Source organism: Macrotis lagotis, chromosome 1, assembly GCF_037893015.1.
Source record: "Macrotis lagotis isolate mMagLag1 chromosome 1, bilby.v1.9.chrom.fasta, whole genome shotgun sequence".
NCBI classification, from domain to species: Eukaryota; Metazoa; Chordata; class Mammalia; order Peramelemorphia; family Peramelidae; genus Macrotis; species Macrotis lagotis.
Window position 1 is genome coordinate 315538154 of NC_133658.1, and position 16190 is coordinate 315554343.

Consider the following 16190-nt stretch of genomic DNA (forward strand, 5'->3'; position numbering starts at 1 on the left):
GTAAGTTTTAGAATCCTCTTTCTTGAGTTCCTTTCTCAAAAGATTAGTGCCAAATGGTGCATTAAAAAATAAATAGGGCAAAATGTCCATTAGAAAATTTGGAATTAAACATAGGTAACACTGTATGTGCAATTTAGACAATCATACAATGAATCCATTTTTAAAAAGACATTTTTGAAGTCATACTGTTTTCCTATTTGTTTCATCCAATTCTAGAGAACCTGTGTGAGGGACATGAAGAAGGGGACCCACAGTTTTGACTGCACATGTTTTAATCCATATTTTGGGGTGAAACAGTTTATATAATAAAAAAGACATGGTAACTTGAAAATTTTTTCAGTATTTTCAACTTCTCTGTCACACTCCTAAGACAAATGCTTTGCCAATCTTGTTTTCTTAAATTTGTCTTCATGTTGACTTAGAAGAAACTCAAATCACCTAACACTAACTGAAATCCAGACCAAGTCACTGCCTGGGTCTCTCTCTCTAATTAGGGAGTCAGGATTTAAGGCTTTTGTGATTCACTTTGAGGAAAGCAGAAGGCACTGGTCTTTAATTATCCAGGGCTTAGATTATTGTCTGTTGGCAGTTCTTACAGGGGCTATATGGTGGTGAATTGCCTGATTAGGAGTGTTCCTACAGGTAACTTAAAGGCTGTGATCCTATTTATCCCTGATTATTCCTACATAATCTAGCCTTTAAACTGACATTGCACATTACACTTACACTTCCTCATAAAGCATAGTTGCCCTGTGGTGGATTTTTTTCCCCTTTGTTTTTAAACAAAGTTGGAGCCATCTGGATGGATATAAAATTGGAGGGGAAAGAAAGAGTGGGAGAAATAGGCTATCCTGCAAGCATAGGTATCCTCAACCCTGAGTAGTTCTATGAAAAACTCTTTTAAATCCTATTTTGGACCTTTGTAACTACTTGTCCACTCCAAGAAAGTAAATTAATGGAGGAAAAAGAAAGGATGGTGAGTGTTGTTGTGTTTATAATGTAGAAATGAATTTTAACAATTTTTTTCTTTTCCTGATTTAAAAAAAAAATTAAAAGGGAATTTCTCCATCAGAGTGAACTGTTGGCCACAGGAGGCTGCTTCCTGTCATCAAGTAACAAGCTACAGGAAGCAGTAGTCTGGTTGTATAAATTGAATTGATGGATTTCTCCTTTCCCTCCCCTTCCTAATTCACTGAGAACAGAATTGGGTAGCCAGAAATATTTTTTTTGAATTGTCAAAAATCACTAAATGGATTTCTGACAGCTCAAAAAAATATTGACAGTTCCTTATGCCACATGATTCACAAAGCCCCATTAGCCATACCCCCAGATCTATTTTTAGCCAAATACAATTCATTACTTTTGAAGTTGTTAAAAAAAAAATTTAAAGTGGGGGAAAAGGAAAGGAGTTAAATGGCGCTTCTCAAGAAAAAAAGAAAAAATTGGACTGACTTTTAAGTGTTCTATTTTTTTTTAAAGTTTGGGATTGGGTTTTTTTTAAAAGTCTATTTTCAGTTCTTTTAACTACCTACATAGGACCATAGTTACTGCCAGGAATCCATGCATCAGAAAAGATCAAAAACTGGCATGTTAGTAAGCTCATTATTATTGAAATGAGCTCATATTACCCCTATTAATTTTTCCATCTTCCTATCAATGCAGCAGGAAGACTGCCTGCCTTTGATGAAGCCCGCCCAATGGTATCCTATTTAACTGGAGGCATGGGGGGCTGGGGAGCACAGCTCAACAACATTAGAGAGTCTGTTCCATTTTGTAAGCTATTTCCACCGAAGCTGCTATGCGAGTCCTCCCCGCTCCCCTCCCAAAATAGCAGCTCACGACTCCCAGCTGACATTTCCATTGGTATGTTCAAAAACAGTTCTTAATCAAGCCCTCATCCATTGTGGTACAGCAGCCATGATACATGCCTACCCCTCTTCATCGAGAAGAGATTAATGATGCTAAACTTGCAAACTTATGGGAATACCTCACTCTTATACCATTTTTCCCCCAATCTGGGTACCATGTCCAGTTTCTCCTGTCCAAGTTCTGAGTTCACCTCAAAATAATCTCTATCTCTACTGGATGGAATGCCTAGCCTAGATACTTCCTTCCCCATTAGCTTTTCTTCCTCTCTTTATACTATTATCTCCTTATTGGTCCTCCAGTCTCTGTTTTACAGAAGTCCATAGGGAAAAAGGAACATCTCCACCCCCAAGTTGTATGTAGAGAACATCAATGGAGGAAGAGGTAAAAACAAAACCAAAACAAACAAACAGCAGCCTATTTACTCAAACTCTGTAGTTTGCTTTTCTAATTTGACTTTGCATGGAACAACACATTAATAGTTTCAAGAAGCCAAAGCATGTACACTCATACACACATACATACACACATACACAGATACACACATGCACATACACACACAGAGTTCCTCAACATTCTAAATGTAATGAGCATTAATACTATAATTAAATGCCCTTGGGTGATCATTTCCCTTTACCTCTCTATCCTGACCCTAACTAGATAGGTATTTCCAACTTAGATCTGTCTAAATCCAACTTCATTCCAATCACAGGTCAAAGTCTAAAATGCTATCTCTCACACTCAAATTAGAATGGTAAATTGAAGCTTTGATTGCAATAATTCAAGTAAAATTTCCCTCTGAAATTCAGAGGGAAAAACAAGAAAAGATGTCATTTAGACCCTTAAAATCCCCCCACCCCACCCCCATCAGTTTGGAAATATAGAACCATGCTTGTAGAAGTGAAGTTAGTTGCTGCTGCTGCTGTTGTTGTTGTTGTTGTTGTAGTATGTGTGTGTGTGTGTGTGTGTGTGTGTGTGTGTGTGTGTGTGTGTGTGTATGTGTGTTTTCCTAAAGGGAACTTCTGTTCTCTTTGTCTCATAGAAGCATATAGTAGTTAACCTAGTGGATAGCAAATCTAGTGGATAAGAATAGATTATAGTCAGCTCACCAAAATGTTCAGCAGGTCACCTCACACTTGTCAGTGGGCAGAGTCTCAAGTTATCCTGTGAACCAATACTCTATTAAACAGTGCCCATGTTTCAGGTCATATTTTATATTTTAAACTGAATTTCTTTTGCCTGAAGAATTGTTTTTTTTACTAGATCTATGATTTCATTCACATAGACATCAACTCCCTTAAATAAAGCAGGCTAGCAGCTACTTTGTGATTTAATCTTAGAGAATTACCTGGGGGCACTAAGAAGTTGTGACTTACCTGGAGTCACTCAATTGGCATATGAAAGATGGGATATGAAGTTAGGCTCTGAGGCTCCTTCCCTACAACTTCTTCTCTAACTTTGTTTGAACCTTACCTCAGATCTTTCAAATATTGGCCCTATGAGGCAATGCTAATTTATATATATACCTGAATTGTAGAATAGCTGTTCTCTTTGCCCCAATTATTGCCCTGAAATGACTGAGTATAGTACAGTGTGCAAAGAACTGTTCTTGGAGTCAGGAAGACCTGCCATTGTGACTTTGGACAAATCATCAATCTTCTAATGTCCCATTCAACTCTCTAAGACTATAAATTATAAACAAATTGCTGATCTTCACTAGTGAAAGGAGCTCCCCACATTGATTAACAGGAGGTCCTGAGCAAATAAAAATTTTTGAAAGAAAACAAAATGAAGGATGACAAAATACAAGAGAAACAAATTCAACACTTTCATTATGCTAATGGAAAGTGCAAGTTTTTTAATGGTATTTATGTAACCCATGTTTGAGCCTTGGATTACTTGTAATATTCAAACTTAGATTTCAAAGAGCTAGGATGGGAGTTTCCAAATTTATTATCTTGCTACCCAAGAAATGGCAATGTTGGGCTAACCTGACAGAAATTTTAAGGGTCTGGAGGGACAAATAGCAATATGTGAAGAGGCATTTCACCCAAAGGTGAAACTGAATGACACTTTTTGTTGTTATAGGTCAAATCCCCTTACTAGTTAAATCCCAGTTTGCCATATCCCACTACCACAAAATATCATCTTAATGAAGATATGTCCAAGTTTCAACAGATGGCCTATTGGATTTGAACAGTGATCTTTACAATGGAACTCCAGTATCACCAAAGAAATTTGGATGTGCCTTTAAAGTTTTCTGTAGGGGAATGTTTGACCTTTACTTAACATTTGTAACAAGACAAAAACCCTAAAACCTCTTGATAGAACAACACCAGTATTTACACAGTGTGACTTGGCTAGAGGGGTATTTATATCAAATGAGAGCTAGAAAGAGAACTTAGTTTTCAAATCGGTGGAATTTGGCCCTGTTCTGTTCAATATTGTTCATCAATGACATGAAGGAAGCCATAGATAGATGTGTTTATTAAATGTTGTAAAAACATATAACTAGGAGGGATAACTAATATTCTGGATTACAGAATCAGCTGTCAAAAAAAGTCGTCTCTAGAATCAGTGGTCATATCTGATATGGTGAAGTTGAATAGGAATTATCATTGTCTTTAAAAATACCCTACAAATATAGAATAGGGGATAGAATGAGAAAATTCTTGACATAAGAATAGGGAGTTCAGTGGGCTTCAAGCACTATGCAAGTGAACAATATGACACAGCAGTTTAAAATTAATGAAATAATTAGACTGCATATATGATAATATAGTATGCATAATATGGGAGTCCCAGTATTCTAGTTGGAGAACATCTGGAATAGTGTGTGCAGTTCTAGATACTACATTCAGGAATGAAACTGATAAACTATACCCCTTTCCAAAGAAAAGTGGGATTGGAATGGAGAGAAGCCTGGAAATCATTATGTGAACATTCTTTGAAGGAATAGGGAATACTTAACCTGAGAAGAGAAGACTTAAAAGGAACACAGTTTTGCTGTCTTTAAAGATTAAGAGGGCTACTATGGGGAACACAATAATTAGATTTGTTTTGCATCAGAGCACTGATCTGAAGTTGTAGAGGCTCCATATGAGGAAAGATTTCCTCATCATTACAGTTGCCCCAAAATGGAATGAGCTGACTAAGAGATTTTAAGTTTCTCAAATCAAGAGGTCAGATAGAAGTTGGAAAATAAGTTATTTTGATGTTGCAAAGTTGTCTGTTTAGATAAAGTAGGAAGAGATAATCTAAGAAGTCCTTTCACAGATAGAAGACCCCTGAGATGCCACAATTCTATCATGCTCTTCTCTGTCAATAAGAGGCTTCACTGAAGATGTTAGGCTAGCCAGCAAGAGGGGAATGTTTTACTTTGTATGCTCAAGTATAACCAGATTTTTAAAGGCCTCTATGAGAAGTGACTATAGGACACTGGATATAAAAGTACATTGGAGAACACATTATCAGTCTCTGGATGCTCTGTCTTTGAGGAGATCCTGAATTTTAGATATGGGAGCTGAGTTGGTTGCTTAAGTCTTAGGATTGCTGTAGTTAGTTCTCTCTCCTTCCCTGATATTGGACTTAACTTTTGTTCTGTGATTTGGGTTTTCCTGGCAAATCTAATGGGCAGGGTTGATGCAAAACACTGTAGGGAATATTGAGTTACTCAAGGTGGAATACCACATTTCTCCATAATAAAAACCATTTAAGATTGCTGTTCACTTCTTCCTTTACTTTTTTCCCCAAGAAATCAAGTTGTGATAGTCAATAAATGCAGAACCATCTCTGTTGTGTATAAAGATATGTACACACATATAGACTAGGTATGTGTAGATATATATATATATATTATATACATGCATATATATGTATTGTGAATTCATATGTATGTATACATGTCTGTATATGTGTATATATTTACATAGATACACATAGATATTATGTCTATCACAGAGTTCAATAGAGATCTGAAAAATAATATGCCATTAAATATTACACCAAATCAGGTAATTCAGTCCTCAGTAAGACCTAGTGAGAAGGTTGCGTTTAAAAATTATTGAGGTTAATAGTAACTGCTGAGCCCTTTTTTATAAACAGCATGCTCTATACTGTTTTATAGAAAAGTCATTTATCAAAGGAATCAAATAGAAAACTTGAGAAAAATCCCCCCCCAACACCCCCAACAAAAAGGAGTATTTTCTCCTAAGGGGACTTCTGAATTGCAGGAGAATGTGACTGAAGGTGACTTAAATGTCATATCATAAAGATTTGAGGGTCTGTGTAAAAGTCCCCACCTTAGCTTCTATGGAATAAAAGTATAAGGCAACACATGTTCTTGCAACCAACCTTACGGACAGAATGAGCACAGGACCCCAGCAGGGGCTTGCGTGGGAGCAGCAACAAGACTGGCAGTGATGTGGTAATGAAGTTTCTGCCTACTATAGAGGGGGAATAAACTCACAAAAAGAGGGGGGGGGAATCACAGCAGAGATAGTATATTAATAAAATAAAAGAGTTGGAAGAAACCTAGAGAATCATCTAAATATTCCTTCTACTTCTAGGTAGGCTTGACATCTGTAACCGTTGGGGTCCCAAATAGCTACTGTATTTTAAAGATTTTTGGAAAGCTATTCCACAGGAATACTTACAAATCCTTAATGTCAGGAAATAAAAGTTTCTATATATTCTTCATACTACAACCAAAATGCATCATGTTAAGGCAGAAAGATCACTGAGTTAGGAGTCAGATGAATAGATTATCAAAGTTCTAATTTGACATGCAACCAAGGTTAGCATATCAACCTTTTAATCTTTCTAGACATGTTTCTTCATTTCTAAAATAGGCTGAATAATATCTTGCCTTCTCTCAAAAGGATAGTACAAGAATGAAATGGAAAAAAAAGAAATATTACAGCAGTTTTTAAAAAAGATTGGGTTTGAATAGGTGTCATTGAACTTTTCAATATGGGTCCTCTTGAGTTTTCACTAAATTTCAAAATGAAACCATTTCCCCAACTTTGAAACTTACCCAGTCTTGGGTGAGAGGCTAGCACAATGTAAATCATGTCAGGTGGTCTACACATCTCTTAATAGTAATAGGACTTTTTCATCTCTGTAAGAATGTCACTATAACTATAGGACCTCTGTGAATCTGACCCTGGATTAAAAGGAGAGAGGCATATGTCATGTTTCCTCTTTCAAACTTTTTTACCCTAGGGTCCATTGGGCCATGTTGATGATGGTCTGTTCTTTGTCTAAAAGGATTAGCTTTGAAAATGGTCCTGTTGATTATATTATTATTATATCAAATTATTAGCATTACAAGATAGCAGTTGAAGTAAGAGGGTGATCATTACATGTAGTAAAAAAGATTCCAATGCAGCTTTTACCAGAAAATGCTAAATTTCTTATAGTAAATTACAGGCCTCTAGCAGAGATCTGGTTATTTTAAGTGAAAGCACTCCAGAAAATAATAAATGGCTAAGTGAACATAAGATGCTATCATTGTCTTTGGGATAAGGAATACGTTATTCATAGAAGTATCTTTTATAGGACTCTGGTCATAAGTATATGCCCATACCTTGAAAAACTGCGTATTGGATTAAGTCTACCTTGGATTCAGGAAAGCCTGAGTTCAAGTCAAATCTTGCTTCTGACACATCCTGGTTGTGTGACCTTGGATAAGTCCCTCAACTTTTTAATGTCTGAAGAGAATTCTCTAAGCCTATGAGTTGCAGAGCAGATTCTATGGTATAGTAATAGAGGCTGTTTCCTCACCAGATATTTCTTATGACAATGAAATCACAGATCTAATAAAAAAAAATAACAACAATAGCAATACCCTGACTCAATCTCTTAGTTGTACCCTTTAGAACCCTGGTGGTGCCAAAACCAAAACCTTGGAATAAGAAATTGCTTTTGAATGGGTACTGATCATGAAATCTGTGTTTTATCATTTGATCATTAAATCCAATAGTAGCTGTCAGTTTCAAATCCACATGGTCACTGGGCCTTAAATTTGAACATCCTGGTACTGGATTATCTGCAAATGAGTCCAATGGATTCTGCCTCAATGTTTAGCAGCTGCTGTTTGGAAGTTTGCTTTCATGCTCTCATTCTCATAAGTTTTGTGATATGACTGGCATGATGGTATCACCTGACCCTTAACTCTTTAGTCAGTCACCTTGCTAAAGGTAGCAACTTCTTTTCATTTTTCTTTCTCACAGGGGTCAGCAAAGATAGCTTTCCCTTGACTTGATCCCCTGTCAAGATGCTCAGTTCTGGGCAAGTTTCTATTTCCTTCCCCCTTCCTTTTTTTTTTTTTACCCTCATTGAGGTAGAGGCAGTTTCATTTGTGTAGTGACATTAAACTAAACTCCTATGACATTTTTTTCTCTTCCTCCTCCTTGATTATTATTATTGTTTTTTAATTAAAAGGGAATGCCACTGGTGTGATGTCGTTTGCACCACAGGATAACAGGACTGTTGTGTGAATCTCATTGTGTTTGCCAAATGGTCCACCAGTCATTTCAGAACAAACAAATGGATGGTGGCTGTAAGTCTGCAAACACTGGTGACATTTAGCCATGTTTATGTTCCTTTCTTTTTTGCTGCATATTTTCTGGCTCAAAAAGCTACTATCTGAATCTGCAGAGCTTCCCAAGCTGGAGGAAAGGCTATATAGCTTTAACTGGGGGAACTGAGTCTTTGGATTCCATCACACCTCCCACCCATTCAGTCAAGGCTGTGGCAGAGGAAGGGGGATCTGTCTTTCAGTTTTTAAACATCCTGTCTTGAAGAGGAGGGAGGGCAGGTGTTTATTAGAAGAAATATTGACTCTCAGCCTAGGTCAGCTCTCCCATACCCATATCAGAAATTTTGAAAAAATATTTCCTTAGCTCCCTGATAGACTTGCTTGTCCTTTTTCTCCTTTGTAACCAGTTGGTTTTTGTTTTTGTTTTATAGTCTTTGCCAACTCCAAATGACGATTTGAATCAAGAGTCCTCTAGATATATGCTGAAAGATACATTTTTCCCAGACACTATTTGTAAAGCCCAGGTTTCATATAAACAATAATTATCTGCTATTACTTGGATCTGATAGACAGTACCTCTATATCTAATTACCAACCTGCTCTAATAATTCAACCCATTCTTGCTTTAGCCAGGAATTGAAGGACTAAATTTATAAATATTGCTTTATCATTTCTTACATTAAACAATTAGAAATTGTGGTGTTAGCTTAGCTCTCAAATGTATCTAGTCAGGAATTATTTCAGGATTGTTTAATAAATCTGCCCATTTTCTTGCAGGTAAGTGACTCCCCAGTTCTATTCGGTATATCTGGAGTTGCTTTTGCCCTCCCATTCTCCTCGATGATTACCTGCAGCTTGTTAATTATGTAAAGTCAAGAGAAGAATGTATACACATATGTGTGTTTAATAAATAATGACTATTGGCACAGGTATGTGTATACACAAGGTACACCAACCTACAATATCTATAACAAATAACCATGGATGGCTAAAAATACTGGCCCATATGTTCATCTATTAGTCATAGATTTTGAAGGCTTAGTCACTCAAATTTGAGGGAAAATTCTCAGTCAAAATTTAGGTCCCCAGAGACAAATTCTTGTGAAATGGAGACCCCTCCCCATGTCATTTACATGTTCATTCACCTGTGGTAAAACCTGACCTTGAATAAACACACTCACACACATGCACCAACACAAACACACACACACACACACACACACACACACACACACACACATATACACACACCCTCCAAATGGCACTGTGCTGCCTCCATCATGTCCTTAACAGAATATGTGTACAACCGGTGTGATCATGTGCGCGTGGATGTGGGTGTTGCTTATACATTCACCACAGGCCTCTAAAGATTTGGCCCCAAGATTTTTTTTCTGCTGCTGCTTGAGTGTCTAATTGTCCTGTATTTTGTAACTCTTTAGAAGAATACAGAAAAGTGCAGTCTTTATCTTTCTTCATATTCTTTAAGCAGTAATATTGCTTAGTTTAATATTGTGTCAGGTCCTAATATGAACCAGGAGGAGATGACAGTAGAATTCAGTGAACAGCACCTTGACATCCACAATTTAAAAAATGGTGATTGAAGCGAACTGTGTAAACTTGTACTGGGTTATCGTGTGCTTTGGAATAGAGTATTGTTGAAGTAATTAGAAAATATATTAAGGTTTTCCTGGTAATGAAGGCATGTAAGTTATAATAATTGTAGCTTTCTGAATAAGTGTCAAAATATATCTTTAAATGTGCTGTACGTGGAGTTACAAGTTAGGTCACCTATGAATGGAATGTAAAACAATACAAAAACTGCTTCAATAACTTATCTTGGTATTGCTAATAAAAAAAAAAGCTGTGAAACATTAGTGTAGTTTGGAGTCATTATGTTAATTCATTCTACAACCAACCTTTCCCCCTCCCTCTTCTTCGTCATCCGTGAAGTCCTTGTGTCGAAAGCCTCCCTAGGACCTTTGGGCAATGATTATTTTATAATCCCCAAATCAGGAAGCCAGTGGTGCAACTGGTTGCATTTTCCCATCTATCTATAGACACATCCCTAAAACTAACTACTCGTGAAGTTGCGACTGTCCAGTGTTCTCCTGATTTGAGAGGGTTTTGTACAGTCCTCAAAGGGAGTATCTGTGTGAGAGTGCATATGTGTATGCATGTGCACATTTGAATGCATGTGGGAGTTCATATTTATACCTGTGTCTTTTAGGGATGTGTTATGAACCATCTCTACCATTCAGCTTCATGGGAAAAGCCTACCCTGGAAACACGGTGCACATTGTCACTGAGAGCAGACCCTTCCTGACATTACCATCAGACATCCCCTATAAAATGTTTAGAAGCAGAACCATACCTATTCATTTTGGCTCCCAGGGGCAAGAAGAGTAAAATACATATGTGCACACATGCACACACAAGAACATACTTCTATTTCATATTTATTTGAGCTTCAGGAGAGGGGAGAGACCCTGATATATAAGACTTTGTTAGTAGGGGGAGTTATGGAGGCAGGATCAGCACCTTCCATTGGACAGGGACCCCAGGACATGATGAGGCTGCTCTTTGTAAGTCACAAGGCTTTCAGGGAATGAGGTGGGTAGGAGTTTACCTGGGATTTGATCATTGGGTAAAAAAGGATACAATCTCCTAGGATATAACCATTGGGTAGAGGAAGGTTACAATCTCCTAAGATTTGACCATTGGTATAGGAAGAATACAAACTGGTAGTTTGCTATTTTAACTAATTATTTTTGCTAACTAAGGCCCTCAGATCATTTGTTTATGTTGCTGATTGACTGTGAATTCTGTGACTGTGTCCTCTGAGTGTTGGTGCCCCAAATCAAAGCTCTGTTTGTCCCACCATAGTTATATCTCTGGCCAGAGGGGGCTATACAAATCGAATCCTATAACAAAAATTGTGAGGTAGGCATGATGAGATTATTGAACCATTTACTGGGACTTAGGAATCATATTGTTGTGCCCATATTTGTGATGAGATTTGGCCTGCCACACTAAAATTTGGGATAGATTTTTTTTCCATGACTCATATTGTGAATGAACACAATTAATTGCATTTCTTAATTGCATTTCTCCTGCTTCCTAGCTTGGAGAAAAGAGTAGTTAATACCTGTTCTTTATTTCTCTTGGCCTTTCTTTCAAATTCTAGCAAGAGCTGCTTCTGAGAAAAAGTGCCTATACTTCTGTTATGGAAATTTTAAGTACTGAGGTTACCTCCCCTCTCCTACTTATGCCCTTAAATACCTACTACATAGTTGACAGAGCTAGTAGGGGAGCAGAAACATAGTGGAATCTACTTCCCAGTGACAAATTTCTATTAAAATTGTCAGTTTGAATAACCTGTCAGTACTTTTTTATTAATTCCACCTAAACTCCATGAGTCAGGGCCTGACATTTCAGTGCTCTGTGTCACACTGGGAAAAAAGCTGTAGTTCAGACTTGGAACAATTACATTGCTGTTGACTAGTTGAAAAATCCCCCATGGTATTTATGATAAAACTGTTAAGAGTGAGTCAGACCTCAAAGACATAAATATTGGATTGCATGGCCCCTTTCCCACCTCCCATCCCCTGATTGGGGATACGGTCTACAAAACTTAAGGCAAACTGGGAGCCAACAACCATCCTCTTCAAAGTATATATTTTTGTCTTCAATAGAAAACAATGCTATGCAAACCTAGGTAATCTGAAGACATAAATACCCCTTTTAGTATACTGGAGAAAGTGTGAATGAGCTAAACATTTCCATGAAGGGTAAAGTCCTTGTCATGTTAGCAGCATGACCCAGGTTTAAAATGTTACATCCCAAATTGCAATTAGAAAATTGCCTTGGTATCACTAGGGTGGGTGTGAGTTGTGTCAGCACTTATCTGAGGACTCTGTTCAAGTTCTCCAAGGACTTCTCTCATGGGAGAGACTGATTCTCATTTATATTTACAAACACTTGATTCCCTTTCTTGGGTGATTATATACACATGAGGAAAAAGAAGAATGTGGTGCTGATTAGGGAGAGTATTCAGGTGAAGTTTTTTAATTCTCTGTTTTCTTATTATTACTGTTGAAAATCACCAATACAGTCAAGTTAAGACAACAAGCATCACATACCAACAAAGTGCCAGACATAATGCTAAGCAGGGAACACAAAGAAAGGAAAAAAGATTTCAAGAAGCTTTCAAGAAGCTTTCAAGAAGCTCACAGTTTAATAAAAAAGACAAAATGCAAATAGTGATGTCCAAACAAGAGAGATAGGTAGATGGGTAGATAGGTGGAAAAGATAAATAGAAAGATAGAGATAAAAATATATACATATATATATTCTATATATGTATTATACATTGGAAATAATCACAGAGGGAAGATACAAAGATTAAGGTGGACTAGATGAACCTTCATATGGAAGGTGGTATTTTGGCTGAGACTTGGAGGAAGCCAGGAAGTAGAGTTAAGGAAGGAGAACATTACAGGTTTGGGGAATAAGCCAGGGAAAATGCCATGATTCAGGAGATGGAGTGTCTTATAAAAGGTTCAGCAAGGAGGGTAGTGTCCTTGAATCACAGGGTATGTGAAGGGAGTAAGATAGGAATATGAAAAGGAAGGAGGAGATCAGGTTATGAAGGGATTTAAAAACCAAATAGACAATGACACAGATCTACATACCTGCCACTCAGATGACATGCTGATTCCACTAGATTTAATTAAGAAATATGCACCATGGAGATGCCACCCAGTCCTCCACCTGCCACCAAAATGGTGCTGTCGAAGACCCCCAAGGGTAGGGATTAAAGGAGAGGAGGGCATGGCTGTCCTTGCAATGCTATGTATGACTGACTTCACTTCTGGAGGGTTGGGGGGATCAGAGAGGAAAAGTAGAAATCATTTCACTGGTCCCTTCTGAGGCCCAGTTTAAGCCCTGGCAAATTACCTTCATGTTCCTTTGCTCATGGGTTGGACTCTTTTCTGATCATTTAGCTCAACCCCAAAGCACAACTTTTCACACTCCCATTGACTTTTGGTGCCATTAAAAAACTTGTCTGTGGCTCTAAGGAGATCAGGGAAGTTCCCCAATGAGGGCTACTTGCTTACTAGGGTAAGGACAGCTCCCAAAAATATTTTATCTGAAATAAGTTAAAGGGTAACACCCACTTGAAAAAAATCATTTTTCCACCCATCCATTTTGACAGCCAGAAAGCCTCTCCAGAGCCATAAGAACTGAGTGAGCTATTCTCTCTTTCTCTCTCTCTCACTTCTTCAAGAACATATAATCCCTCTAATAGCATCTCCAAGCCAGGAAATTCAGGAAGTGCTCAGAAGGCGGAAATACAATGGAACCATTCTCTGGAGGCAACTTCTCAAACTTAGATGAGTCTATAGTGGATTCTCATTTTCCTAATTTTATGAAGCCAGCACCAACCACTCTCCACACTTTAGCCTCCCTCTGCACATTACTCCCTAACTTCTTAGACTCTCTTCCTTACATATGTACACACACCCCGGGAAACCAATTCCCTTCTCAGTGGTTGTGCTTCCTAGGAATGTTTTTGTCTGCTATATGAAAAAAAAGAGGTATTTTTTCCAGTCTCAATGGAATTGACTTCATTTTGGCTACATTGCATGGAAAAAAAATTAAAATCTATTCCCTAATAGCCCATATTCTCTATTCTGCCCTCAATTCCCCATCAACCTTGCCTTTCATTGGCCAAATGGCAATGTATCACCCATGTTATCTTTATAGTTGAATATCCACTGTGCCTACTAGGGCATCTTTTCCTATGGACTCTTCATTTTGGGTATCTTGGAAGCATATTTTATGCTCTACATAAGCACAGACTATCCACTGGTTTAAGCCTTGATGAACTGCCACATTTCTTGTTCCACTGCTCATGGTTGAGTGAGGCCTCAACCGAAGCGGAGAAAAGATCCATGTTGTAGAACGGAGAGAAGTCTCGGGGAGGAGGTGTCTGTGGCTTAAGAGGAAAGTCAAGAAATGTGGGGCATTGCACTCTGGAGCTAATGGTAAGAGAGGCTTCTTTCAAACATTTATCCATTTAACTATGTTGGGAAATATTTCTGCTTTGATGAAATTTAGGTTGTTTCAGGGGGGAAAATGGAGAGTAAATGCTGATGATACCAAACTTTGGGAAATGATTATTGCTCATGCATAGTCACTTCTTTTCAAGGAAATTCCCCAATGATTAAATTATACCTTGAAATATGCAGCCGTGCATTAGCAATCATGCCTCTGTCGTATATAAAAAATGCTATGCATTTTTGAGGTGGAGGAAGTAGGGAAGTCAGCACAGCTATTTCGTCACCAAAATAAAAAATGCTCATCCACACACCCAGAAGAGGTTTAGATTAATGAGTGACTTGGTTTTCATGTTATTTGAAGTTGTCCAAGTATATGCATCTAATGGTGTCTCCCAATTCCCAAGTTATGTAGATATTGAATTTTATTTTTCTACATCTGTCTTTGTCAAATGATTAGGGTCTGTTCATGGTTATCCACAATAATAGAGAAATGCAATGGAGTGGATAATCCAAAATCATGATTAATACTCAAAATTATCTATCATTGGCTTTGAAATGCATTATTTAATTCCTCACCAGTAAGCTTCCCACCCCCACTCCAAAGATTTACTCTCCTATTTATGATAGGCTTGGTCAAATATTGAAATTCATTTTTTTGTTTTCAGGGTAAGCAATCAGTTGACAATAGGAGCTGACTGTCAAATTAGAGGGCAGTCAGTATAAGATAAAACTCTTATTATGTAGTGGAATTGGTAGATGGGTAATTGGGGGTTAACCTCACATGGTTATCTATTTCTTGTCACATGAGAAGTTTATCTTCTATTGAACAATCATAATCATTTTTGAAGGTGGGTTAATTCTTTCAGGTCACTTTATATAGCCATTAGAGTAAAAAAATGGTTTAGTAGCAAACCATTGATCAGAGAGTTTACTCTTCCCTCTTTCTATAATGTAATATCTCTTTAACACTAGTATTTGACCAGGAGCAGCACATACATGCCAATGCTACTTATTTTAAATCCTGAAAGTATTAACTGACCAAGATATTCAGGTTGTAGAAGGATGGACCAGATGGCATCTCAAGGTCCTCTCTAGCTCTGGACTCTTGGGATTCCACAAAAAATTATCATCCAAACTGATCGTAGAATGTAGGATCAAAGTTCATTTCCTTAGGGTAATGAGTGCGGGAAACTTTGATTTGCTATCCAGTGGAAAAACTGAATAATTGCTATATGATGAAGAAAATTAAACCAGAAATTATAAAAACTGAGTTCAAGATTTTTTCTTTCATTCATCCTTTTTTTTTGGCTTCACCATTGAATGTTCACAGTCCTCCTCCCTTCACATAATACAAACTTAAACCAATTTCCTACTACTTCCCCGCCCCACAACAAACCATGTTTGTATTCTTTTAACGTCAAAAACATCAATTTTTTTAACGTCAATTCAGTCAACTGATCCTATTAGTAGGGAAAAAAAAATCAATGAATATATGTTATATAGGAAAAAAACAAATTAATCAGTTGACTGAACTATTCACTTTTTAACCTGTTATGCTCACAACCTAAACAAGATAATAATGTTCTTTATTAAATTTACCAAATTCCCAGGTTTGCAGAGAGAATGATGGCCATGTTCACTAGATATTTCCAAGCACTTTTAGGCATCAATTAGCTAATTAGTTACACTGTCTGGGTTGGAAATCTCATGTTTTACTTCTC

The 16190-nt window shown here is 37.4% G+C and overlaps 1 protein-coding gene across 11 annotated transcripts in view; it reads left to right on the plus strand.

The window, feature by feature from the left end:
* Positions 1 to 16190, plus strand: part of ZNF536 (zinc finger protein 536) — a 590155-nt gene that overhangs the window by 378945 nt on the left and 195020 nt on the right. The window contains exon 8 of one of the 11 annotated variants that reach the window (XM_074211464.1): positions 217 to 10276. The exons of 9 other annotated variants lie outside the window; for them this stretch is intronic. In XM_074211464.1, coding sequence (XP_074067565.1) covers positions 217 to 260 — 44 coding nt within the window. In that variant the 3' untranslated portion in view covers positions 261 to 10276. Of the gene's footprint in view, positions 1 to 216; positions 10277 to 16190 lie in introns of those variants that run through there. One more of the 11 variants, XM_074211465.1, reaches the window with a different exon arrangement.